The 24,894-nt window shown below is 47.3% G+C and overlaps 1 protein-coding gene across 1 annotated transcript in view; it reads left to right on the top strand.

Moving 5' to 3' along the window:
* Positions 1 to 1,084: 1,084 nt before the first annotated feature.
* PKP1 (plakophilin 1) overlaps positions 1,085 to 24,894 on the top strand; it is a 46,679-nt gene continuing 22,869 nt past the window's right edge. The window contains exons 1-3 of the mRNA XM_054804261.1: positions 1,085 to 1,428; positions 8,674 to 8,774; positions 18,498 to 18,922. Coding sequence (XP_054660236.1) covers positions 1,227 to 1,428; positions 8,674 to 8,774; positions 18,498 to 18,922 — 728 coding nt within the window. The 5' untranslated portion in view covers positions 1,085 to 1,226. The remainder of the gene's footprint in view (positions 1,429 to 8,673; positions 8,775 to 18,497; positions 18,923 to 24,894) is intronic.

The raw sequence follows: 24,894 nt of genomic DNA, 5'->3' as shown, positions 1-24,894 counted from the left end.
CCTGGGCACCCTCCCCTCAGCCTCCCTCCTGATGGGGTTTGTGCCTCTTCTCCTGTATCGGCCTCTTGTGGCTTGGCAGAAGTTTTGTCAGTGCTTGCTGTGACCTGAAACTGGTCACACCAGCACCAAGGTGTTCAGTTCTCTGCAAACGAGTTGCTGCAGTGTGGCTTGGCAGAGACAAACTTCTCTGCTCAGATTCATAACCTGGCGTGTCATTTCTTGCACAGCCATTTTATCTTTTATTCTGCTTCCTAAAAGTCCTATTATTCTCCATGCTACCCCAAGTTACTTGCAAAGATCACCCCAACTCTTTGTCTGGCAGCTGCCCTGATTTTTCCATACAGCTGTCCCTGAAAAACGTGGGACCCCCTTTGGGAAGAGGTTTCACCCCCATGAACACAGCAGCACCCTGCAGTCAGCAGGACCCTCCATCACCCCTAATTTAGATGCTCTGCAGGTGACCCCGCAGTCCTGGGCTCAGCAGGGTGGTTTTGCAACATGTGCAGGCAGAAGACACATTGACTCAGGAGCATCTTGGCAGGATGGAGGCTGGACCCCCAGGCAGGAACAGGCACTGCAGCATAGGCGATGACCCATGGTGTATGTGATGCTACCTCCTACTAGCAGGGGTGTCCCCAGGCTCTTGGCACTGAGACACCATTTTGATCCAGTTTAAACTAAGGGAAATAATGAAATACAAGATGAGCAGGCTGTGTGGGAGATCCTCCAGCCCTCCCTCTGCACCGTTTCCTACCCAGACCCAGACAGCCTCACCCATGAGCCCTTCACAGTGAAGGGGATGGCCACATCCATCCCCAGCCCTCATGCCTCCTTGCCTTGCCCACTGCCCATTGGTACCCACACGCCCCCTTCGACCCATCTGTTTCGGCACAGGCTGGGGGAGGCAGATTTGGGGTGAGGGCAGTGGGGAGCCGCGTGCCCTGCAGCGGCGGCGCGGGGGCTGCGAATGAGCCGTGGCGGGGAGCGCGTGGGTGTGTGCAGGCAGGGCTGTATATCCAGTCTGGCAGAGGGTGTGCCTGCTCACACGCCGGGGAGCTGAGCCGGGAGCAGGAGCCCTGAGACACCCTCGGCTGAGGGACGTATGGCAAGGAGGGGTTTGGGAGATTAACCCCAGCACAAGACGTGTTTGCTGTCGCCTTGTGTCGTGTGCGGTCAGGTGAAGTGCAGCCCCCTCTCCCCCCCAGCCCCACGGTCTGCTTGCAGCCATGCTTCACTCTCCACTGAAAACAGCGTTGGCATATGAGTGCTTCCAAGACCAGGCCAGCTCCACTCTGGCTCTGCCCTCGGACCACAAGCTGAAAACTAAGGGCACGGGAAAACAGCGGGTCCAAGAGCAAGTGATGATGACGGTGAAGCGGCAGAAGCAAAAGTCGTCCGTGTCGTCAAGCGTGGGCCACTCCAACCGAGGTAAAATCTCACTGCACTCTGGACAGCAAGGGTGTCTCCTCTGGGGACAGAGCAGATGCTATGGGGTGCTTTTGTGGGGTTTTGTTTGCGGGGGACAGACCGGTTCGCATCTCTCGCGGGTTACCCCGGGCAGGGGATGCCGAGGTCTCTTGCACTGGATGGTGGAGTTAGGACAAGACGCGGAGCTGGATGCAGGGACCCCCTCCCAGGTGGAGCTGATCTGGGAGCGCTGCGCTGCACCACATCCCCGAGGCACTTGGACATTTCGGTGTGGTGCTATTAACCATTTGTTCCCTGGCTCTAAAGCTGGAGTAGCTGTCTAAATTTGCAAATCCCTCCTCTGCGAGTTTCCCCTATGGTTGGAATCCTCCACCAGACCTGTCCCCTCCTGTGGATGGCCAAAGTGAACAGCGTTGCTCTTCCACTGTGCCTTGGGGCTGGGAGCTGGCCACAAGCCGGGGCTCGGGTGTCTCCTGAGCGTTGCGGCAGATGGAGAGCAGGCAGCTCTGCTTACACACAGGACACAAACCTGAGCTTGGGATTCACCTCTCAAGCTCCCAACATGTCTCCCATTTGCAGGCTGAGAAGTGTGGGAGTCCCCGAGACATCCCAGTGTGAGTGGTAGGAAGGAGATGAATAGGAAGAGAGATGTTCTTTTCTTACTGCAGTGGCTTGCGTTGGCTCAGTGGGATGCTTTGCAGCCTCCTTCATTTTGCAAATGGGTAGAAAGGGGCGTAGGGGTCTGGCAGCCGGTCCACCTCCATGCACTGCATCTGTGCCATAGAAAGCAAGCAATCAGCTGAGTCCTGGAGCCAGGTTTCCTACTGGAATACCTTCCTCTTTGGGTCAAGGCTTGAGAAATGGTTTTCTTCACCATCCTTGCATCTAGAGAAAGCTGATTTGGAGGTAAACCCCAGCTTTCCCCAGCCAGGAGCTGCAAACCCAGAGGGCTGCGACAGCCACAGTGCAAAACCTCCTGGCACTCAGAGGTGCTTTTGCCAGCAGCTGCAGCGAGCTCACTGGCTTGGCTGAGCTCACTGGGGAGAGGAAAACTCCAGGCTTTTGGGGAGAGAGGGGTGCTGGGGCTGGGACTGAACCATTCAGCCACGTCTGGAGTGAGCAGCACGTAGAGGGGTGTTTGCTGGAAAGCTGGGTGAGCTGGGCTAGTCTCTGCCACCTCTTTTGGGGAGTAGGGCTTGCCTGGCAGCCCTTCCAAGATGGATTGTGAGGCTGAATCCAGTGCTGGTGAGGTGTTACGGTCCAGACACACATTTTAGGCTGGTTTGCCAAGAGAAGCCAGGTGTCACTAGTGGAGGAGGGTGCTCCCATAGGAGCCATCCTGGCTGTATGCGTTGCAATTGCTGCGACAGAGGGAATAGACCAGCTTCGTGGTGGGTGGCATGTGTGCAGTGACCTGTCATGGGCACTGCCAGGAACAAATCTCTGCTTTCTCTTTTTTCGTGTGTTTGTGGACATAGACTCCAAGGGGTGGGTGGGGGATTGGGCAAAGAGAGCCTTCTTCTGCCACCAGAATGGAAGATGCAAATCTCCTCCTACCTCAGGAGGGTTTATTGCTTAAGGTGTTGTGGTGCCGGAGCTAACAAAATAAAATACAAACCAGGATGAGACGAGAGGCTCTGGATGGGTATTGGGGCAGTGCCAGCTTCCTTTTCCAGCGGAGGGGTGTTTCAAGGGGAAGCAGGCAGAGAAATGTCTCTCACTGCTGCCCATAGGCAGGCAGGAAGGGAGGCAGGGGGGGATTGTTCTGCCTGGAGAGGAGCCCAGGTGAAACCTCTGGGAAGATAAAAAAAAAAAAAAGCAAATTCCCAAGCTGCCTGTCTCTGCTTGACAGGCTGAAGCTAAACCCCACCTCCAGACACTTTCGGAAATGTCTGGGACTGGGAATTGCGCGGAAATGTGCAGTTCTGGTTTCTGTGTTCCAGGGAAGCTGAGTCACATCCAGCTCCCAGGAGCTGCCTCCAAAGACGGGGCTGCGGCCGTCCCGTTCCCACTGTGGAGAGGGTGGCCAGCGTGAAGGTCCTGATGGCTGATTTGCCCTGGCAGCTGCTCTCTCAGTGCATTTCTGGAGGGAATCCCAGAAGGGCAAGAAGTTGCCATTTATTCTTGGGGTTTTCTCCTGGGTTGAAGCCTGAGAGGGTCAGACTAAACTTTGAAGTATTGTTTTTTACTGCTTTTGGTCCAAAGGTTAGCTGGGCAGACCTAATGAGAAGCATTATTGTTTCCTACAAACAGGCTACATGGGTCTGTCAGGCATGGATGTCTGCCTGTTCAAACATTCCTCCAACATCAGCTACCTGCATCCCCCCATGATTTCTCTGAGATGCTCCTCAAAGGCAGCACAAACTGAGGAATTCACAAAGTCCCTTGATAAATGTTGGAGTGCTTTGTTCCCTCTGCACCCAGACAGTTTCCTGCGTGTGTCTGGTTAGGTGTTGGTCCAGGTCCAGCCCTCTGTTGCTGCATTTTGATCTGTGGTTTGAGCAGGAGGTGAAGAACGATGCAGAGCTTCCCCCAGCTTCAGGAATGCACGTGCCTGTGTATGTAGGACTGGGAGCATGGACACGGACCCCTCTTGCATTTAGCAGGGATGGGTGGTGGTGTATCCCGTAACTGGAGCTTCTTTAGAAGGTCAGCAGACATCCCCTCCATGTCTTGCTAATTGATGGATACATAAAATTAGTTGGTTATTTGGAGTCCAGCAGATCAAGGCATTGTGGCCACTCTCTGAACATCTGGTGTCACCCAATATATGTGCAAGCCACCGTAGAGCAAGGTGATCCCATCTGGGCTCCACTGGTGTCTGCTGGGGCAGGGCAGTGAGCAGAAACCAGTTCAAAGCAGCATAATCCTGCACCTGCAGTGGGGCCTTTTCTCAGCACAGCAGCCACGGGTGTTTCCAAGGATGGCTGCAGAGCACTTGAGTTTTGGGTCTGTGGAGTTTTCCCTCCTTGGCTTTTGAGTGTGTGGGGTCTGCCCTTGTTGGGTTTTGGGTCTGGCGGTCTGCCCTAGAGCATATCCGCCCTTTTCACCATGGGACTAGGTAACTGGATGCCTCCCTCTGAATTTGTGACTAATGCAAATTTCCAGGGAAAATGAATTTCAGTGGCGTGGCAGGAGAAAAGGCCAGGCCAAGCTGAATCAGCTCCTTGTAGCCAACAGCGCTAGTCTGCAAAGTCCTCTGGCTAAAGAAAAGTTTTGCCAGTGACTCGTCACTGGCTGGCAAGGTATAGCAGGGAGCAAAGAACTGAGGAAACCCAACCAAGGAGTGTCGTATCTAATTGTCTCGTGGCTGAGCTGTGATTTAGAGGTTTGCTATGCTGGCTGTGGCTGAGAGGGGAGAAATCCCTCTAATGGGATCCCACCTAGCTCTAATGGGGGCCATTACTCTAATGTGAAGGAAGGACGAGATTTTGGAGATAGTAAGTCTTCTGAAGACTTCTGTAACCTTCCCTCAGCGTGAGATGATTCAGTGAAAGCCATCCACTTTTCTACCAAACTTAGATTATTGGTATAGAAAAAAATACCAAAACCCTTTAGCTCATAGGTCAGAAGGCAGAAATGAAGTTTGTTTGTTCCTGCAAGAATCTTGACTTCTGGTATTTCACTAACACTTCTCTCCTAGGAGGCATCCAGGCTTTGCTTTGTGCCTCCCACAGGCCCTCTTCTCTTACTACGTTTTTCCTATGTTTAATCATCCTTATTGTTTTAAAGCCGTGCATAGTTTATTATTTAACTTGTCTAGCCTGCACTACCAGTGACTGGTTCTTGTCTTGCCTTTCCCTGCCGCAGATTAATATTTATTAACATGCATCCATTTCCACAATGCTCCCTGTTAGCTTTATGTGTCCGGCTGAAGTCTTTCACTGTCGTGATTGAAAAAAATGGCACTTTTAACACAGGTCTTCTCCTTGCCATCAGTCTCTTAGCTTCAAGGTGTGTGAAGTTGCCTTTGGAGAAAGTAAACAACTCATCAAACACAGGCATAAAGTCTCAGTTTGCTCTGCAATGATTAGTAACAGCTATAGAGAGGAGGATGAGGGCAAGGCGAGCATGTAGTGGGGCTCACAGTGATGAAGTGCAAGATCTTGCAATCCTTAACTGTTGTAGTTTGTTTTTACCCTTGTGAACTGTCCCACTGAAGTTAAATGAGATTTTAGATTGGCCACGTTTTGAAGGGAATGCCTTGGGGAAATGACAATTTGGGGGTGGGGGAGAGGGAGCAGGCCTTGGGGGTATTTTCTGCCCACAACCACGGTCACTGGGAGGCTGTGCTTCATTTGAGTGACTCCCATCCTTTTCTTTTCTGCCTCTGTCCCGCCTGTTATCTACCACTAATACAATGGTTTTCATTGACTCTGTGTTTGTCCAAGTGCAAGAGAGCACTTCAGAGACCTAAACATCTGCTTGGATGACAACAAATGGGATACAGACATATAGCTATAGCTAGAAAACTGCACCAGGGAGGCTTCTCCCCCCAAAAGCATTTCTACTCCCTGCCAAAATGATTTTTTTGGGGGAGATATAGTCTGCTTTTTATCCCAGATTATCAGGACCTGTGACCAGCTTTATGTGTGGTCTTTACCCTTGAGGTGTTTGAAAAGAGGAATATCCTTCCTCTCCTCGAGGGCTGGTGATACACCTCCAGGCTGGCTCTCAAGATGAACCAGGCAGAGAAGTGTCTAAACTTGCAGGACTAAACAAAGATGATGTTTTCTGTAGCCACCTCCATCAGAAAATCCCCAGGTTCTTCCTGGCCTTCAGACTGAGCTCTCCAAGCAATTAATCACAATTGCGTGTTGGGAGAAGAAGCACCTTCTCCAACCAGCAAGGCGGCTTCAAAATGCCTTGAACATTTGAGGTTATATATAATTATATATTTATAAGCTCTTATACACAGATTCTTGGAGGTGAAGGCAACTCTTCAACAACTGAAAAACATAAACTTGCATGAACTGCCTGGTCTCTTGAATTTGGCCACGTAGCAGTGAATTTATACAAGAAAATTAGACATAGGCCTAAACTGGCTTATTTTTGGTGTCTCCTTGCTCAACCCTAAAGTCTTTAATGCAGTGCATGGCAAGAATGGATCCTGAAAGGAAAAGCATGGTCCCCAGCGAGGACTGGTCTGATTAACCTGTGAGTCATGCCCAAAAACCTTTTCTTCTGACTGCTCACTCAGTGTCAGGAAAATGCTCCCAGGTGCTCCCGCCTGCAGTTACACAATGTCTGTACAGAACAAGAGGTTGATTGTAAGAAGTAATTCTCAGGAAACTGTTATCATGGAATTGCTGTATTATTTTTTATTATTGCTATATTATTTTTTATTATTGCTATTGTTATTAGCTAACTGTCCTCTGGTGAATCACCTGTCCCAAACTTACCATTTCAAGCCCTGCCTTGCTTCTGCTGAAGCCATGCACTAATGTCCTAATATGGAGTGTCTGGGAAATCCTAGGATGAGGAGGGATCACAAGGCGAAGGACACAGCTGAATTGTGTCTCCTGTTGCATGTCAATGGCCTTTGCCTTATCAGCAAGTTCTGTGCAACTTAATAGATATGAAGCAATCAGGGCTGGAGAGATATTAATAGGGAACAATGATCACCAAGTCTATAGGCTTTACAGAAAATGAGATCCTGTGGTTTTCTGCACAAGCGTATGTCTGTGAAACTACTCTGCTGTTGCTTATTCTGCATTCAGTGATGTTCTTCAGATGCTGCCATCCTCACAGTCTTGCTCCTCTCTTGTTGACAATAGAAAGCAAATCTTATTATTTATACCGCATCTACGGGAATGATCTTCCTGAGAAAATGCAAGAATTTTTAGCCACGCACCAAATCACCATAACAGGTTCTGGATGCCTTGGGCAAGGCAATAAACTAGATTTATTCCAAGGATCAGTGGCTGTAGAAGACCTGAGTGGCTTCAGGGCCTTTGTGGTCGAGCTTATCCAGTTTATCTGAGATGAGTCTTATCAAACAATCAGAGAGATTACAGTATTTCTGACATTACCCACCAGTTTAGGTGCATAACTTAAGACAGGTAAGTCCTGATTTTGTACTTCGTTAGACATTCAGAGCTTCCCCTGGAAGTTAATTGGAGTGTAGGATTTGCACTTCCTCATAACGGGACTTGGGATGCCACAATTACTGAGCACTTTTGAAAATGAAACTTAAACAATCTTAAACTCTTTTGGACCATCTGAAGGGCATTAAGGGAATTCCAACGTGGAAAGAGAATGACTCACTTCATTTTTTTCTTGTAGTGATGAATGTAGCATTGAGTAAAATACTTTTAGGAGGGATCCAAAGATTGCACTGCCAAGGGCTACTGGTGAGAGACAGCTAGAAGAGCTTTTAGTTGGGCTGGGATAGGTAAATCCAAACACTCTAAATAAAGCACTGGGAAACAGTAGAAATGGTTGATGGTTTCTTCCTGATCCAAGATATTTGCATCTTTACAAAACATAGGAGATCTAGTCTCACATATCTCCCCAGTGCCCCAAAAATAATGATGGACCTTAATACATTTTCAGGAAAAGAAAGTGTAAATACATAGAGTGATCTAGACTGGAGATTGAAATTTAAGGCACTGCTGTTAGGTTTTTTAAATGCTTGATTATTTCTGATCCCCAGGTGTTAAACAGACTTGATCATCATTTACCGATGTTTGTTATTTACAGTTTATTTAATTTAGCAAGCCTTGCTCATACTGCTTGTTTTGATGAGATTGTTGGTACTCAGACCAGGAAAGCCAGAATGGCAAAGGGTCAGGTGTGGGTTTTGCCTTCAGAGAAGAGGCAAATTTTATTTACCTCCAGGTCAGAATAAGAGAAGTACGTTCCAGGTTCAGACCTTCCAGGATGTGCAGCACAAAATATCATCCAGTTCCTCTCATATAGCAAAGACCTAAGATGTTGGCCTGGTCTCTGATCCTGCCCGCTCTTGTCCGCTGTAGATTTTATGGCACTTGGTCTTTTGTGCTGAAAACCTTAGGCTGTTGCTTGTGGTCTGAGGGCTGGAGTTTCCAAGAGCTCTTCTGAAATGAACATCTCCAATGAGTTGTCTGCAATTTGCTTACTGCCTGTCTTTCCTATGTTCCTGTTAAGGTTTCCAACTCTGCTAATCTTCAGTAACTAAACTCACTGGAAAAAAGAGCACTGTGCTCTGAAGGGGTGCCTGCTGGGGCCACTTTCTCCTGCTGACCATGCTTTTTCCATTTACAGGTTCCATGTACGATGGTTTAGCTGATGGTTATGGCTATGGGACATCCCGGGGCAGCTATTACGCCAAAACCCAAACAGGAAACAGCAGCTGGGGATATCCGGTAAGATACTCTTTTATCTGGGAACTGTGGCATACTCTTGAGGTAACCTGTACAGAAAGCACCCTCTAGCAGGAGTCATCATCTAGCAAGGTCATAGCACTTCAGAAACTTGCCCGAGAGAGATTATGCATGGCTATGGCTATCTTAGAAAGTAATTCAATGCAATGGAAGAGGATCAGTAGATCAAGGACCCTATTTCTGTGTTGTATGTGGTTGGGGAGTTTAGTGCGGACAAGATTTAGTTTGGTTTTGTGGATTAATATCCACATGGCACAAGAGTTTTGAAGCTGTCTGAATGATCAGTCATGTCCTCAGACTCTTACATCTCAGTTCAAGTTTGGAGCACATCCATTTTTCACCTGGAACATGGAACACTTTCCATTTTTGTTTCCATGCACCGAAACTTCTCTGTGAACAACATTAATGCAGTTGAGTGGTGATGATCGGGGATTTGCATCATAACTGTGTTGCTGTTCCCAATCTCAGTGCTAGTGCAGACCCTTTTCACATATTCTCTGAGCTTGGAAAAGAGGTGGTCCACTTCTCCCATAGTGATTGCCAAAGAAAATGTTACAGAATGCCAGAAAAAGCACAGGTGAGATTGTACTTGTCTTTGTGCAATATGAGTTTATACATCCCACAGAGGTCCTGGTCTTGTCCTTGATGACAGACTCTTGGTACACTGGGAATCACTCTTAAGCACTCCAACATCCACTGGAACATCTTGTGTTTGTGTTGCTCCTCCACCTCAGACCTGTATTCTATTATTCCTTAGTCTTCATCAGCTGTAAAGTAGAAAGGAGCGATTCACAGATCTGGGATTTGAATATGGGAAAAGGAAAGAGCTCCTTTCAACAACTCTGGGACTGTAAAGCAGCTCCCTGTCAACCATCAAAGGGTTGAACCAGGAAAGGTGCTTATGTTGGCTCCTAGCACAGAGACAGAGGATTGAAGATTTTCCTTGTAGTTGCCAGATCTTCTGCCTGTTCATAGCATCAGCATTCCTCAGCTTCAGAAAGACTTATCTGTTGTCTGTCTTAATGGCCGTGGTGTAGCATGCTGGCTTCAAGGCAGCAATAATGTCACTTGCTAGGTTTGCATCACTGGGTTTGCTGCCTCCTGCATGTTCAGTAGGAAGGACCTGGAGCACTGGCATGTCTTTGAAATTTTTATTTACAGACTGTCTGTTGACTTGCTTCAATGTGCTTTGCTGAGCTGGTTAAATCCCAGACAGTGGTGTTTCTGCCTGGTCTAAGACCAAAAGTGTGACTACGACGGGTCAGAGCAGAGGTCCATCCAGCCAAGTGTCCTGTCCTTAGCGATAGATCACTAAGGCAGTGATGGGCCCCTGCAGAAGGATCTAAACGGGGTAAGCAGATGATGCATCCCAGAATGTTTTTGTGGCCACCAGAAATTTGCAGCCGAGGGACCTCCTGAGCCAGAAGTGGAGTTTCTGAGCTTCATAAGTCAGATGTTTTGTTTCAATGATATATTTCTGTTTGTCTGTTGTGCTTCCTGAATGGAGTTTGTTATGCTTTGTCTAAGCAAAACTACTCTGTCACAGCCATTCCAGTAGTTTCTAGCTGATTTTTTTGGGGGGTTTTTTGTGGTTTTTTTTTGTTTGTTTGTTTGGGTGTTGGTTTTTTTTTTTTTTTTTTTTTTTTAAAGACAGGGGAAACTAATTCCCAGCTCTACAGTTGGGGGATCCGTCTGGCTCACGCTTATGCTGGCAAGGTCGTACTGCAACCAGTGTTGCTGATGTGAAGATTATTGTTTAATTTTGTTCATTCCTGATCTTCTTCCCAATCATTACGACAGCTGGACAAATGCTAGGTAGTTAGAAATGCCACTGGCTACTGGGGATTTCAGTCCGGCAATGTTGGTGTTCTGGTGAAGAGCCTGCAAGATGATTACGAAGATCAGGGCCTCCACCAGATACCATAGAGTACTGTGGACACAGCAGTTCAGTCACTTCTGGTTCACCATGGACTTATGCAGCTCATGGCTTTTATCTGAAAGGCTCTTCTGCATTTTCTGATGAGGGAAGGTTTTTTTCCAAACTTAAGTGTCCACAAGCCTTTCATTCTAGAAATTTTTGGTAAAGGTCTTCAGGACCTGGGCTACTTTAGAAAAAGGGACTTGGACTTGTGAAGGAATCACAGTAAAATTTGTCTTACCTAACTGTGTCTATCTGAAAATCAGCCATTTAGTCTTAACAAGTTGTCTAGACTCCTCCCATAGCCAACAAAGAGAGAGGTACGAGGAGGTGATTCATCTCCTCTATCTTGGAGATCTGTCAGGTCAGGATGAATCAGCCCCTCTGGATGCTTATCTCCTTCCACTGGTAGCTGGATTGGAGCAGTCACCTAACAGGTAGATGACTGCAGTTAGGGGCAATGGGTCCCAAGTGCCATTGGCACATTGGAACATATAACCTCAAGCCTAAATCTGCTTAACAAGCTTAAGAGACATCCTACTCCCCAACCACACTGAGGAACCTCCTCTATTTTCCTTCTTCCAGAAAAGTATTAAAGGTTTACACACATCCACAAGCAGCCTCCAGTCTGGGTTAACTTTTGTCTACAGATCTGTTTGAAGTCTCTGCAGGTTCTAGGCATTTTAAAAAATCTCTCCTATTTGTAATTCCTGAATTGTAAGACATGGAAACAAAGATAAAGCAAGTATATTTTTGAAGATAAGATTTCTGGACTTCTTTCCAGCTGGTGCTGGTGCTGTGAATGCTTCTGAGAAGTCCCAAGGTCCATTGAGATGCGCAGGCAAATTCAGATATAGTATTCAGGAAAATCACTTACTCTTAATAGTTCTGGATTTAAAAAGATATAACAGGCAATACATGTCCATATTGCTGCTTCACAGCACCTGCAACTTAGACACTGCTCTTATCGGTGCATTGCCTTAGATGGTGGCTCTAAATGACATCTTCATAGCAAGAAGGTATGTCATTTACCTTATCTCACCCACAGATCTTAAAACTATTGTTCCTGACTTAGTCCTTTTGTCAGGTTTTCCATCTTCTTCAAAATCTCAAGCTTCTTGCTTCTGAGTTTTCTTCCCAACCTTAAGATGCTGATACTCATATATTAGAGCAAAAGAAATGATCGATCTGGAGAAAAAGCTTTCTCTGGATCAGTCAACATTTCCGACTAAAACCTTTGATTTACCTATTATTAGAGACTATTTTGTGTTTATTCCTATAATGGAGTGCCTTGTCCATAGCATCTCTGTAACTGGCACTGCAATGAGTACTGACTCATTACCAGTGTAGGTGACACGGGGACCAGTGGGACCACTCCAGAAACAGGCACGGTTTCCCACCTCTGAGGGCAGCAGTGTTGCCTTGGCTGCGGCATTTCCTTGGCTCACATGTTGGGTTGGCTCAGCCTTCAGTGATGATGTCCCCAGTCCCATTTGCACAGTGACCATGGTGGGATGCAGTAATGGGTGCATTAGTGACTGCAAACCTCTCTGTGTTAGGTGATCTTTCAAGCCAGGTGCTGCTGAGCCCAGAAGACCCTTAGAGACATTTTTCACCCTACTGACAATGTGAGTTACGAGTGGCCAGCAGTTCCCAAAGCCGTCTGACCACAGGAGCTGGCTATGCCATGTCCTGATGTAAGGCCTGAGCAGTGCCTGAGGTCCCACAGAAGGTACAGTGGTGACCATAATTTACACAGAGAAACCTGAGGGAGGTTTAAGCAAAACTGGGCACCTAGAGCAATGCAGTCGTGGCAGGAGAAGTCTCAGCATAAACTGCATCCTTGACTCAATACCACCCCAAAAATGGGATCTATTCAGCACTGGGCTCAAAGCCACTGTCACAGTCCGGTGGCCCGTGGATTGCAATGAGTTCACCCCAACTGCAGGCACAGCTTTGGAGATGCACAGCCAAATTCCGAACACCAAGGGAAGGCAGTATGTGAAGCCAGGATGCATGCCGTCAGCAAAGATCCTCTAAGGCTTAATTCCCACCTGCAGCAATACTGCTCTTGCCTGGGTCTGCTGGGCTGGCAGGTCCATCCCTGCTAGGGAGTTGGTGGGGGTTCCCAGGTCCCATGTCTGTTTTGGCACTGTCAAGATGATGCAGTATCAGGACAAGGTGCAGAAGCACCCCTGACCTCCCCTGTGCTGCTGCTTCCGTAAGAAGGAAAGACACCGGCACGATGTGGGTGTAAGCTGCAGCATGCATAGTCCGGCACTGCGCTGAATGAGGGGCAAAGTCCCTAGTGCACTGGGTAGGGAAGGAGGTGCATCTCGGACGTTAGGGTGCTCTGCCTCCAACGGGGTGAGCAGATCATCATCCCCACAGAGCTGACCTCAGCCTGGGGCTTCTATCAAGTAACGTTACTGAGAGCAGCCCTGCTCCCAGACCAAGGAATATTTGGCATGTCTGATGCTGCTGCAATTAAAGCAGTTAACTGAGCTGGATCCTGGCACGTAGCAGGTGGGGACCAGTGGCCACTGGGCCAACAGGGCTCACCAGTGCTTTCCTCAGGCACCACAGCTGGGGTCTTGGGCTCTGTGCTGCACTGGCCCACCCAGCTTGGTTTCTGTAGCAATTATGTCTGTTATGATACTAATTAAAAACATGCACTTTGGTGATCTCTCTGCACTAGGGATTGTATGTAGATTCTTAAACAAATTTTCTCTGTGGGAGAAAGTTGCAGAGCTTTCTCTCCCAAATGCATTATCTGCATGAGAAGTGTCAGCCATGAGATATGCCTACCTGCAGCCCGGTGCCCTGCAAAGAGATGGGAATGGTCCCTGCTACCCCTGGCTGGCTTTGCCTCTGTGGACAAAAATCTCACATCGTCAGTGGGAGCTTTGTTCCATAAGAATTTCAGGATAAAATTTGTCATTTGCTGTGATGACACATTCAAGTTAAAAAAAAAAAAGGCAAAACAGAGTGGTTTGGGCAACCTTATCAAAGAAAACAAGGATCGATAGTTGCTTGGCCAGACCCTGGTCTCCCCGTGAGGTTTTGCAAGAGACTTTATGCTTTGGAGTAGCAAGTTGGACATTACCTTCCCTGGCCAGAACAAACTGAACCATCAAGACCTAAATCTCAGCCGCATAAAGAAGGAGACGAAAAAGCATACGGAAAGACAGCATCCAGGAGAGGTGGGAAAGTGTGTTTCAGAAATGGATAAACAACGTATTTGCTGGTTTTGCAATTTTTCTCCCTGCAACGGAGTGTGTAGCAGGCAGCAGCTAAAGCATTTCGCAAGCAGCATCAAGAGTTTTCCCCACCCATCACTCAGGGTGGGACGCTGTCATGTTGCATTGCCTGTGCTTTGCCCTCCAGCCTGGGAGAAACCTGCTCCTGACGTGTTTATACGGAGTCCTTTACTTCTCTCTGTCTGCCGCTCTAGAAACAAACAAATTGCAAGGGAAAAAATTAGAGCTAGGTAATGAACTGATCGCGTCCTTAGATGCAGAAGTCAGAAACACCCAGTTATCTGGGAGGGCCTCCGACGTGGAAAGGCAGCGCTGAGATTGGAGCGCGATTCCCAGGGCTGGCGTGCCTTGCTCAGTGCTTCTGCTTCTCTGGAAAGCAGGAGGAGGAGAGGGACTTTTCCTGTTAAACAAAAGGGTTTATGAAAGAAAAAGACAGAAAAGGACTCATGATCAGTGATTGGGATAATGCCATTTTGACTTTCTCTCTAGCACCAGTTTTATTCCAATTGAAATAAGAGGTTAAAGATATTTATTTACCTGTCTTGTGTGAGTGTTGGATATTCCAGTTCGTGTTCCTAAAATGGCCCCGTATTGCAGGCTGAGAACTGGCGATCCATAGGTGCTTGTTAATTTAAAGGCAGGTCTTTGCTGCTGCCAGTGAAGGAAAGCACTTTCTCCCTGGGCCTGATAAGAGCACCTGCATGCTATCAGTGCTCATCTTCGCTGCCTTTCCTCCCTGTGCCTCCCCTCCTTGTTTTAATATGAATGAACAGCTCCCAAGGCTTGGCCTCAAACATATAGTCCCAGTTCACAGTAGGGAGGAGAAGTTCAGGCTAAACTTCAGGATTGCCCAGCTGCACGTGCACATCCTCCTGCATCCTACGAGTGCAGGGGACTGCCAGTGCGTCCGGCTGAAAGGAGGCACCTACCAGGCTGCCCTGACTTCCCAGGTCCCATGGGGAGAAGTCTTGGTGACAGCGTGTGCTCTTCTAAAATGGTTTCCAGATCTTGCAGTGCAGAGGGAATCTCTGCTTTCTGCCTCCACCTTGCTTTGAGGGACTTCCTTGTCTTTTCCAGCATTTCTCTGCACTCCTAAAGGGAGGAGGTGTGGACCTGGCCCACCTCCCCCCTGCAAACACCCACAAGCAGTGAGCAGATGCAATTCAGGGTGATAGGAAATCTGAGTTGTTTATGAAGTTTGAAGGCAAGGGATTGATTATTTCCTTTCACTAATGCTATTCTGCATAGGGAGAGCTCACTACACACACATATTAGCATCAGCAAAAGTTACAAGATTGTTGTCAGGTGGCTCTTCAAACCACAGACTATGTAATAGCATCACCTTCACCTTCAGAGATGTCATCTCTTCTCCAGACGGCAGAGCGCCTTGCATCTACCTTGCTGTGCATCCTATCTCACTGATCTGTGCAGCCAGCGAAGAGATAACAACATGGGGAACTCCATTCCCTTGGCCACGTTAGAAGTGAAGGTCTCTGACATAGTTTGGTGAACATCTGGAATGGGGACATAGGTTTTAGTCTGAGAAAGCTGCTCTTAAGGCATGGACATAGCACTTTGCCAAAATCAAGAAGCGATCAGGTCAGCTACGTCTGTGCAAGGACTATTTGGCAAGCAGGTCTGAAATCCGCTGAAGCTGGCAGGAGACTCCTCATTGATTTGGAGGCTTTGGATCAGGCTCCTGCTGCAAAGAGGAATTCTAAGATACCAATTAGGTCCATGCCACTTGAAAGAGATTAAAATGGGCTCAGCCAAGCATCTAGTAGAATCAGCAATAAAAGTCATGCACTGACTTTGGTAATGAGCTTCACATCACACGGGAACTATTTTCCCATGAGTTTGCAAAAGGCTTCCCCGCCCTTCCAGGACCTGCACTGACTTGCCGCTCAGGGCTCCCTGTGTTGCAGAAAGGTGTCTTTCCAAACAGGCAGTTGATTTGCTTCACCCTTCTCAGGGCTGGCAAGAAACAGGGCAATGCTATATGCCACTATAAAACACAGCAGCAAATACAGAATTGATAATTCTATATCTATAAACACAGACACACTCACACCTTCCCTCGCCCGTTCTGCTGGCGGAGAGCCCATATGAGTACGCTGCAGAGCAAACAATAGCTTTGGATAAATAACAAGTTAGCTCTTCCATGGTTAGTTGAATTGGTTTCAGTAAATGCCCAGGGGCTCCACAGCTCTGCCAAACTCCTGACAGCCCTGCAAAATAATCCCAGCTTATACTGACTCATAAAGAAAAACGACAGGGCTCACATCTAACAAGTTGCTGCTCTGTCCTCCAGCCAGCTGCTGCCAGTGGCGAGCCCTGGGAGTGGGTTCCCCACTCCACTGAGCAGGCAAAGTCCACCCTCCACCTTCCTGCCATAGGCCTGTCCCATCCCTCACTGTCCTGAGGGTTTCTGAGCCCAGAAAAACGAATAAAAAATGAGGATGATATCACCTTTAGAAGGACATACTCATCCACAGTGGAGTAGATCGTGACTTCATGAAAGGTCACTTTGCCGTTGCTGCATGCATGCTGCATCCAGAGCAAGACCAGGACGGAGAGAACCTCTGTGCATGGCCACCCTGGAAATTTCAGTGGGCCTGCCCCACTGCCGGGGGAGCCCTCGAGACTTATTGCACTTACCCATGTGCCTCATCCTTGCTCTTATCACATGCAAATTCTTCTTCCAAATCCCTGGAGCTCAGCAGCATGCACCAAACCTGTTACCTGCTGTGCTGCAGTACTAACAGGTTTTTTTGTGTCCTCTGGAGTAAACACAAAGAGAATTTGCTGCCCTTTTCTCCCCTTCCAGCAATTCACCTGTTTAGATGCAAACCTGCAGCATGAAAGTATGAAAACTACTTCAGACTGGTGCTCAAATGGCAGACCAATCTGGGTATCGATGTACCTGGACTAAAGGGTTTCTTCTTGTCCAGATGGCATGCTGGCTAGGCAACCCCTTTTAATAGTTTTCACCCGTTACCTGTGCAACTCTCTGGGACACAGTAGAGAGGATTCACTGCATTCCTGAAGATCAGTTTGTTAATGGAAATATTTGGCTTAATTAATTAACATAATGACAATTCTGCAGAGTGTTGGAGACAGGAATGATGCTGAGTGTGCTCAGGGCTGGGATGGAGTGGGGCAGAGCAGCGGGACTCAGGGTGAGTCTGCAGAGGATACCAATTTCTCTGTCACGTGGTGTTCCTAGCTTAGGAAATACCGGTTGGTTTTTTTTTTTTTTTTCAGTTGCATGGATTATTGCACCAGGCACAGGCTTTTCACACCTTGTGCCTTGAACTTCCATGGAAATAATGTGTCAGTGTTGATTTTTCTAACCCAGACGAGGAATCCTTGGGTGGCTTTTGCAGAAAGAGGTGCCCAACGTACCGCTGCTTAAAGTTAGCTGAGAAAAACAAGCTTGGCCCAAAAGGAGACCACGGATGAGCTTTACTGAGATAAACCAAAGGAGGATGGGGCAGGCAGGTTTATTCTTTAGTTCTTTTTATGCCTCTTTGCTGTATGTCTTAGAGATCTGCTTGCCAACGTGCTGACGGAGATGCAGTGGAAAAACTCAATATCACAGGGCAAACAGCACTAAAATAGCTTTATTTATTTTCCTCTCTGGAGTACACACCTTAGTGACTTGTCTTGCACTTGAATACAACCCTGCAGGCTTTGAGGTGCCAGGATTGACATCCAGAAGGTTTAATATTGCAAAAGAATATTGGATTCAATCCTGGTGTACTTGGGGCAATTCTGGAGGACTTTTGGTGAAGCGGTGAAGACATTTTGAACTGACAGCAGGCCAGCTAAAGCCATTTTTTCATTTGATTAATTGCAGGGGTTTTTTTAACTGTCTTTTATTCTTTTTTTTTCTCCTGGCTTAGTCATCTCAATTCTTATTGCATATCCCCCATTGTTCTCAGGACATCCCATTATATGAGTTGGTACTACACACCTTGTAACTCCTAAGCAGATATTCGTTGTCTCCACTTGTTTCTTGGCATGACAAGATTCAAGAATCCCTTCTTACTGATTTTTCACTCCCTTTACTTCCTTAAGGAACTTATAGCTGTAAGGGGAACAAAATAGCATAAGGAAATTAAAAATACATGCAGGCACTTCTGGAAGGTCAGAATGGGGCATCATTCTCTGTGATGGCACGAGATGTGATGTGAGCTCCTCTAATTACAGGTTGGGTTAGACCCCATGTGTTGGAAATAAGGCATTTTCTCTAATGACAGGGTCATGTTTGAGCTTTCGGTTCAGTTTTCAAGCTCCTGGATGCCATATCCTGATCACTAAGTGTCCCCAGATTTCAAGGGAGGGTTTGGCACCTTTGTAAGGGCTGCAGGTGGGCTAACCTCCCGTAAGTTTTGGGCCACAAAAATACCTAAGAGGCATAGGGGTTTGGTAGCCGTGACACCCATGCAGGAGTGGGCTTGGCAATGTCGATCTTCACCTCAACCCTTTCCTAATTTTTTTGTCTCCTGTTTTCTCGTTGACCAGCTGTACAATGGGACCCTGAAGCGGGATGTGGAGAACAGGCGCTACAGCTCGTACAGCCAGATGGAGGGCTGGGGCAGCAAGCACTACAGCAAGGCTGTCTGCAGCCCTGCCAGGGCCGGCAGCGACTACTGCTTTGTGCAGAACATCAAGAGCAGCCGGAGCGAGCCTGACCTCTACTGTGAACCGCCCCGGGGCACGCTGAGGAAGAGTCAGGTGGGGGGCCGGGCAGAGCACAAGGCAACCTTGAATCGCCAGAGCATCTACAGCAGCTGTAGCACCCAGCAAGGAACTACCAGGACAAGTAAAAAAATGCCAGCACGGGCCCTCTCCTGCCCCTCAAGCAACAAGCCTGATGTGGTCTATGCCCAGCCCATGATGAGCTGCAAGCAGGACATGGTTTATGGACAGACTCAGTCCAGCTCCAAGTAAGTTTGCCGCAGTGGGCTGAATCTGAGTAAATGTAGACATCTGCTGTGGAGGTCTGTCCATCTGAGCTAGTCACCTGAGCTGCTTCGTAGCCACTGGAGATCTGCTCACCAGTGCACACCATGCTTAATTGCATCCTGCAGTAGGGTCTAAAGTGGGTCAGATGAGTCACTCAAAGGGTTTATTTCTTTTCATGGGCTATGGAGGGAAACCAATATGATGGCTCAGTGTAAATATCTCTGCTGTAGCTGTGTGATGTTGGGCAAGATGATCCCCCAGTCTCTGTGGTGATATTAGCTGACAGCTCCTTTGCAAGATGAGGGTGGGAAGGTGAAGAGCAGAAAGGCTGGTGGGCAGTTTGGGTACCGCTCCTGGCTGTCACACTGCTCTGATTTGGCAGAAGACAAACCAAAAAAAACAACTAACTTTGAAGGAGTTGGTTCCTGAGGGTCTGACTCGGAGCAGAGCTGGGAACCTGCCGAGCAGTTGTATTTACCCCTCGGTCTTTCCACCCAACCCTTCCTTCATTCTCCCAAAATGTTTGATTCAGGTTCTAGAAAAAAAAAAGAGTCAGAAATTGAAATAAATAACTTAATTGGAATAATTTACCTAGCCAGGAAAGAGGGAACGGAAGCTGTCCAATTCCTTCCTGTCCAGAACATCCAATCCTATTGGGGTTAGGAATTATGTAAGGGTGGAGGATGGTCCTTCATGTCTCAGTTAGCATCAGGTCCCTTCTTGTAAATGTTGCCTACAACAGTAGAGCATGTAGAACACACTAGTGAGCTCACACACTCTCAAGCTGATATATCTGTGCAATTCAGGAGAGCTCTCACAAAAAAACCCCAAACAAAACCAAAACTGCTGGGTTTTGATGGCATTACAATGATGTTGATTCAAAGCTTCCCTGATGCTGATGCCTGCTCTGCCTCTGGCTCTGGAGCACCAACCATATTCTGCCATAGCCTTGGAAGATATTTGGTCTGCATAAACCACAGTCTTCCAAGACTATGGTTTGCATGTTTGGAACTGCAAAACATTGCAGTTCAAGGTTGCTAGAAGCTCCTGAGCTCACTCCTGGTGGTCCCTGGTCCAAAGGAGAATTTGCAGTGTGAGACAGTGCTTATAGCCTTTGTCATAACTCACACCAAAGGCCTGAGATTGTTGAGCCGTTGACCCAAGGCGTGATGTAGATATGGAGAAAATCCCCCCTCACAGTCAGCAGTGTGAGCCAAATGATGCCCTTTTTCATATCTGAATGCTGATTTCCAGACTTCTCTGGCTAATTCTCTGCTCAGCCTCCCTCATTTTGTATTGAGCAGGAGAAGTATGTCCCAGAGTGTGTACGTCAAGAAATGTCACTTGCTTCTTAGCGTGTTGTCATGAAACCTTAGCTTCACATGTGCCCAGTTACTTCATGTTTAACATATGCAAAATTAGCCCTGGCCAACCTGGAGCACTGGTGGCATTGGCTTGCTAATTTCAGAAGCTTTGTAATTCCTCTGGAATGGGGAACAGAGATGATACATAAACTGGAAGTGACTAGTTCCAAGGAACTTCTGACTAAAGAGCATAAAAGTGTACTGGGAGGGATGGCAGAATGATTAAACATGGGACTGCAACTGGTTTCTGCCTGGGGAAAATGTTGCTTTTGAGAAGTTAGTCCCAGGCAGGTAGGCAGGCTCCCTCCAAAGCAAGCCCTGCTCTGCACTGTGCAATGCTCGCAGTTGGTCGTCGCTTTGGAAAGGTCAGTTGAAGAATAATGCCACTTTCTGAAGAGAGGCAGAACTGCTGTTGTGAGAGAAATACTCTCCAGCGCTGGATGCCCTTTGGTTAGGGAGTGGCTCCATTTATACACTTCTCCTGGCTTGGGGCATGGCTCATCTGGCAGAACTGGTTCTGATGTGGAAACGTTGAGGCTTCAAGTGGTAGGCTCAGCTGGGGCTGTGTCCCCTGAGTAAATCTGATTTGGCTGGGGCACAGTCCCCTGCTTCGCGTGAAATCCACTGCAGTTTGTACAAGCATTTCTGCTCTTGACTTGAAGAAGATGAGGTTGGCAGCAGTTATCCTTATAGTTTTGGAAACATACTATGGAGTTGTCCTCTTTGAAAAAAAATTACTTATTTGGAAGGCCATTAACCCTTATAAAGTATCTGGCAGGTTGCTGCTAGTCTTGGTCTGGAATGTGCTTTTGTTGGGAAGAGGCCTTCAGAGATGGGTTGGGACCATATTTGGGCTGTCTTTGCTGTGTAGGACTGTTTCTGGTTGTAGGATTCTGCACTTGGAGAACTTGATCTTCATCTAGGTAGCCTGATCTTTGGGTAGGGAGAGGTTTTCTTGTAGGCATCGCATTATGAACCTCCACATGCAGGAAGAGGGGTTAGCTGGGTAATAGCTGCTGGTAGTTCCCTGTTTGGGGCTCTGTTCTTTCTATGCTAGTAGTTCATCAGGTAGAATTTTTGCCTTTACAACAAGGATAATTTTGTGTTCAGTTTTCATGCTGCAAATCTCCTGTGTAGGCGGATAACTCATCTGCAGGTTAGCAAACCACCTCTATGAGCAAGGGAAGGGCTAGATAGTTTCCATGCTTTCAGAGGTGATCCAGTGGGGCGATTTCCATTTCTGTGAGAGTGATTCCAGTGGAACCTGTGATCCACCAGGTCTGTCTGTGATACAAAACTGTTCTGTAATGCAGTGACTGTGGACAGTGTCAGTACTGGTTCAAGAGCTGTGGTCCTCCTGTGCTACGGATCTGATCTCCTTGGATGGTGTGAGATGAAAAAGGGGTCATTGGACGTTCTCAGGTAGTGAGAGTGGCACGTGGAGATCAAAATACTGAGTATGCAAGAACTGTCAAACTATGTGTACTGACAATAACTCTGCATTTAGTCACAAAGTTATTTAATTTTGGGAACTCTTCTTGATTGTGTGATTGCTTCCATTTATTGAACTAGCTTTGGCTGTGTAAGACATAGAAGAGCTGTCTCTTTGATAACCATCTCTCAGATGAGTCCTTCCTCTTACAAAAGCATGAGAGCACCTTTCCTCCAGCTAGCTGATGAGTAGTTGAACACCTAAATGTTTTTTGGGAAAAACCATTCTATGATTCTATGATAAACTAAACCAAGTTATAGGGTGTTACCCCGTAGTATTGGTTCTGGTGAAGAAATATGAGTTGTGCACTGTTTGTTCATATCAGGAGGTTAAACAGCACTGACTTGCTTTGAGAAACCTCCTCCTGAAGTATCGTCTCTTCCACAATCCCTGTTGTTATGATCCTGCCTCAGTGAGCAAAGAGGGACCTTCCGATGTCCCTTCCAGACATACTTCTCTATAATCACTCAGGGGCTTAAGCCTTTTTAAACATTATGCCATATCTGGAACAACATTTCCAAGCTCAGTATGTCTGTCCTGGGCTCAGAAGTTCATGGGTTATTTTGGTGGCTCTTGCCCAAAGGCAGTTCTGAAGGAGCAGCACTGACATTTTGCCACAGTACAGCTCTATGGAGTGAGTCCTTCCACCCGATAGGGCTTGTGGGAGTCTTTTTGGTGTCCAGGGCTCCCTCTTCTCCCCAGGACCCTTCTCCTTTTTTGGGGGTCTCATGACATCCCACAGATCTGCAGCCTTTCATCCTGCAAACTGGCAGCAACAGTGGTTTCAGCAGCTGGTAAAGACTACGTGTATTTGCCTGCTTTTACCCATTTCCTCTAATGAGTGGTATTTGCAACGTGCTCCAAGACAGTGTGTCATCTTGAGCTAGCCAATAAATAACATGTTGCAATTCAGCCCAGGCAGGAAATTTTTTTCTACATCCTCTTTGGTCATCAGGTAGCGATAACAAGAAGCTGTAATAAAGGACGTGACGTTTAATGCATCCTAGAAAACTTTGAGTCTTTGTCACCCTCCAGGTGGAACCTGAGGTACAGGAAAACTGTTGCTACCACTGGCTGATGTTGTATTAGTCCTGCTTGCAGACACGTTGTGTGTAGAGCTTCAGATACCACACGCACACAGGACTGGCAGCCCAGGGCCAGGCTAGGTTGTGATACGTGGTGGTTGTGGCTCTGCAATAGTCTGTGCAGTAGTCAACTGGTTACGTGCAGGAGATGCCTGCATCTGAGCTGGGTGCCCCTGTTGCCCCTGCAGAGATGCAGCCAGCAGCCAATGGAGCTGAAATCTGAGGTAGTTCAGTGAGTTACCCCCTAACAAAGTCAGTGTCTTTTGGTTGACTTCAGAGGAAACCCACGTGTCTGAGCTGGAGACATTACTGAGAGGCTGGACTAATCTCACCCCTTGTGAAGGATTCAGGGTATTCCCGTTTGTGAAGATGAAGAGGTGAGCTGGGGTGTCTGCAGACATTCCCCAGCTTAAGGGTTGCTGATATAGATCAGGAGCCATTAATGGACACCTACAATATGCATTGTTTTCCATAGTACTACATGCCCTTAAAATGGCCTCATTTTAAGATGTGGATGCATTTTCCTTTGGTGTTCTCTATATATGGGAGAAAGAGCCTAAACCACCTCATTTGAGATCATGTGAAAGCAAGTGTCTATCAGGTCACCTGGAAATATATAATATTCTGGTGCTACTCTGTTAAAGGCCTTGAATACCCTGTCTGGCAGCTATAGAGGAGGCAGTAAAGGCTGGGGCAACTCTTCGGATTTTCCATATAGTCATATTTGTTTATGGTGATGCTCACTTGGTCCCAGCCGAGCTGCAGCAGCCTCTGTGAGCTGTGGCTAAAGTTCAGGGACAGCAAGTGTGTGTCCTTTAGCTATTTGGTCCTAGGCAGGAGCTCAGTCTCTCTGGAAGTACTATAAACAGTGAAAACATAGAAAAGTTATTGAAAGAGTCAGAAAAAGTACTGAGGGTGTTTTCTGGTAGATCTCTAGGGATAAACCAAAGGAGATCAGTATGAAAACATAAATTGTCCAGGGCTATGCCACACCAAGAAAGCAGAACCACATACAAAGATAGGCACTATCATTTTGTTTTGTTCTTATTTGGGATAAAGTGTCTCTAAAAATGACTAGTTCACCGTGCTGGCTCCTTGTGATATGAACTTGTCTGCACTGTGCATTTGCATACAAAACAATTGCCATGGAGCTGTGCGTGATGATATCCTGGCAGGGTACAGATCACACATTGCACATGGTGAGGTTCCCCTCAATCTGTGCCCATCTTCTCCGGTATCTACCCACCAAGAAAAGCCTGAGGGGAAGCTCCAGCTGAGCTTTCAATGGCACCAAAACCTTGGTAGCATGTCCCATGGGTGGACGTGGCTGCTTGGCATGAAGATGGCTATTGGGTTTGCTCCCGTGTTGCCTGACTCTGGAAGGCTTGGATGTGCTAGACACTGTTTTGGGTGTCTTCACTCTGATTCTATGATTGAACAATGGAATTTGTTAGACTTTTCTGGCTTTCTCCTCTCTGGGGTCTTGTAGCCTTAACAACCAGGATGGAGACTTAGATCTGGTTAGCACAAACCAATCTGCTGATACAAAGTGAACCAAAGGCATTAGTATCAAGTGAGGGAATTTACCTTTCTGTGATACTGAGCCTCTTAAGTATTTGTTTCCCATCCACACCTGAATCTGATCATCTAATTTGTCTCCTGTTGAATCATTTCTAATTGAGGTGTCTCCCTATTCTGATTGCTTCTTTCTTGTGGAAGAACAACCACCTTTGGAGCTCTTCCTACCAGGCACATTGGCCCAGGTTGGAGATGGCCACAGTCCAAGAATTTGTCTTGGAGCAGGCTGTTGTTCTCATAGTGTAGATCTGGTTAGGAATATCCCTGACTGGCTGATGAACAATCTCCCATTAGCACGGGCTTTGCCAGGGTGATTATATTCTCAGCTAGGAGAAATCACTGCTGCTTCTTGGGCAGCATGACTGAGCCTGGCTGCTCACCTTCTGTGAACTTCTCCTGTTGGTGAGCCAGCAGGGAAATGGAACCTTCCCAAT

This window comes from Grus americana, chromosome 25, assembly GCF_028858705.1.
Source record: "Grus americana isolate bGruAme1 chromosome 25, bGruAme1.mat, whole genome shotgun sequence".
In the NCBI taxonomy this organism is placed as follows: domain Eukaryota; kingdom Metazoa; phylum Chordata; class Aves; order Gruiformes; family Gruidae; genus Grus; species Grus americana.
Note: the sequence above shows the minus strand (reverse complement) of the source record. Positions and strands in the feature narration are given on the sequence as shown.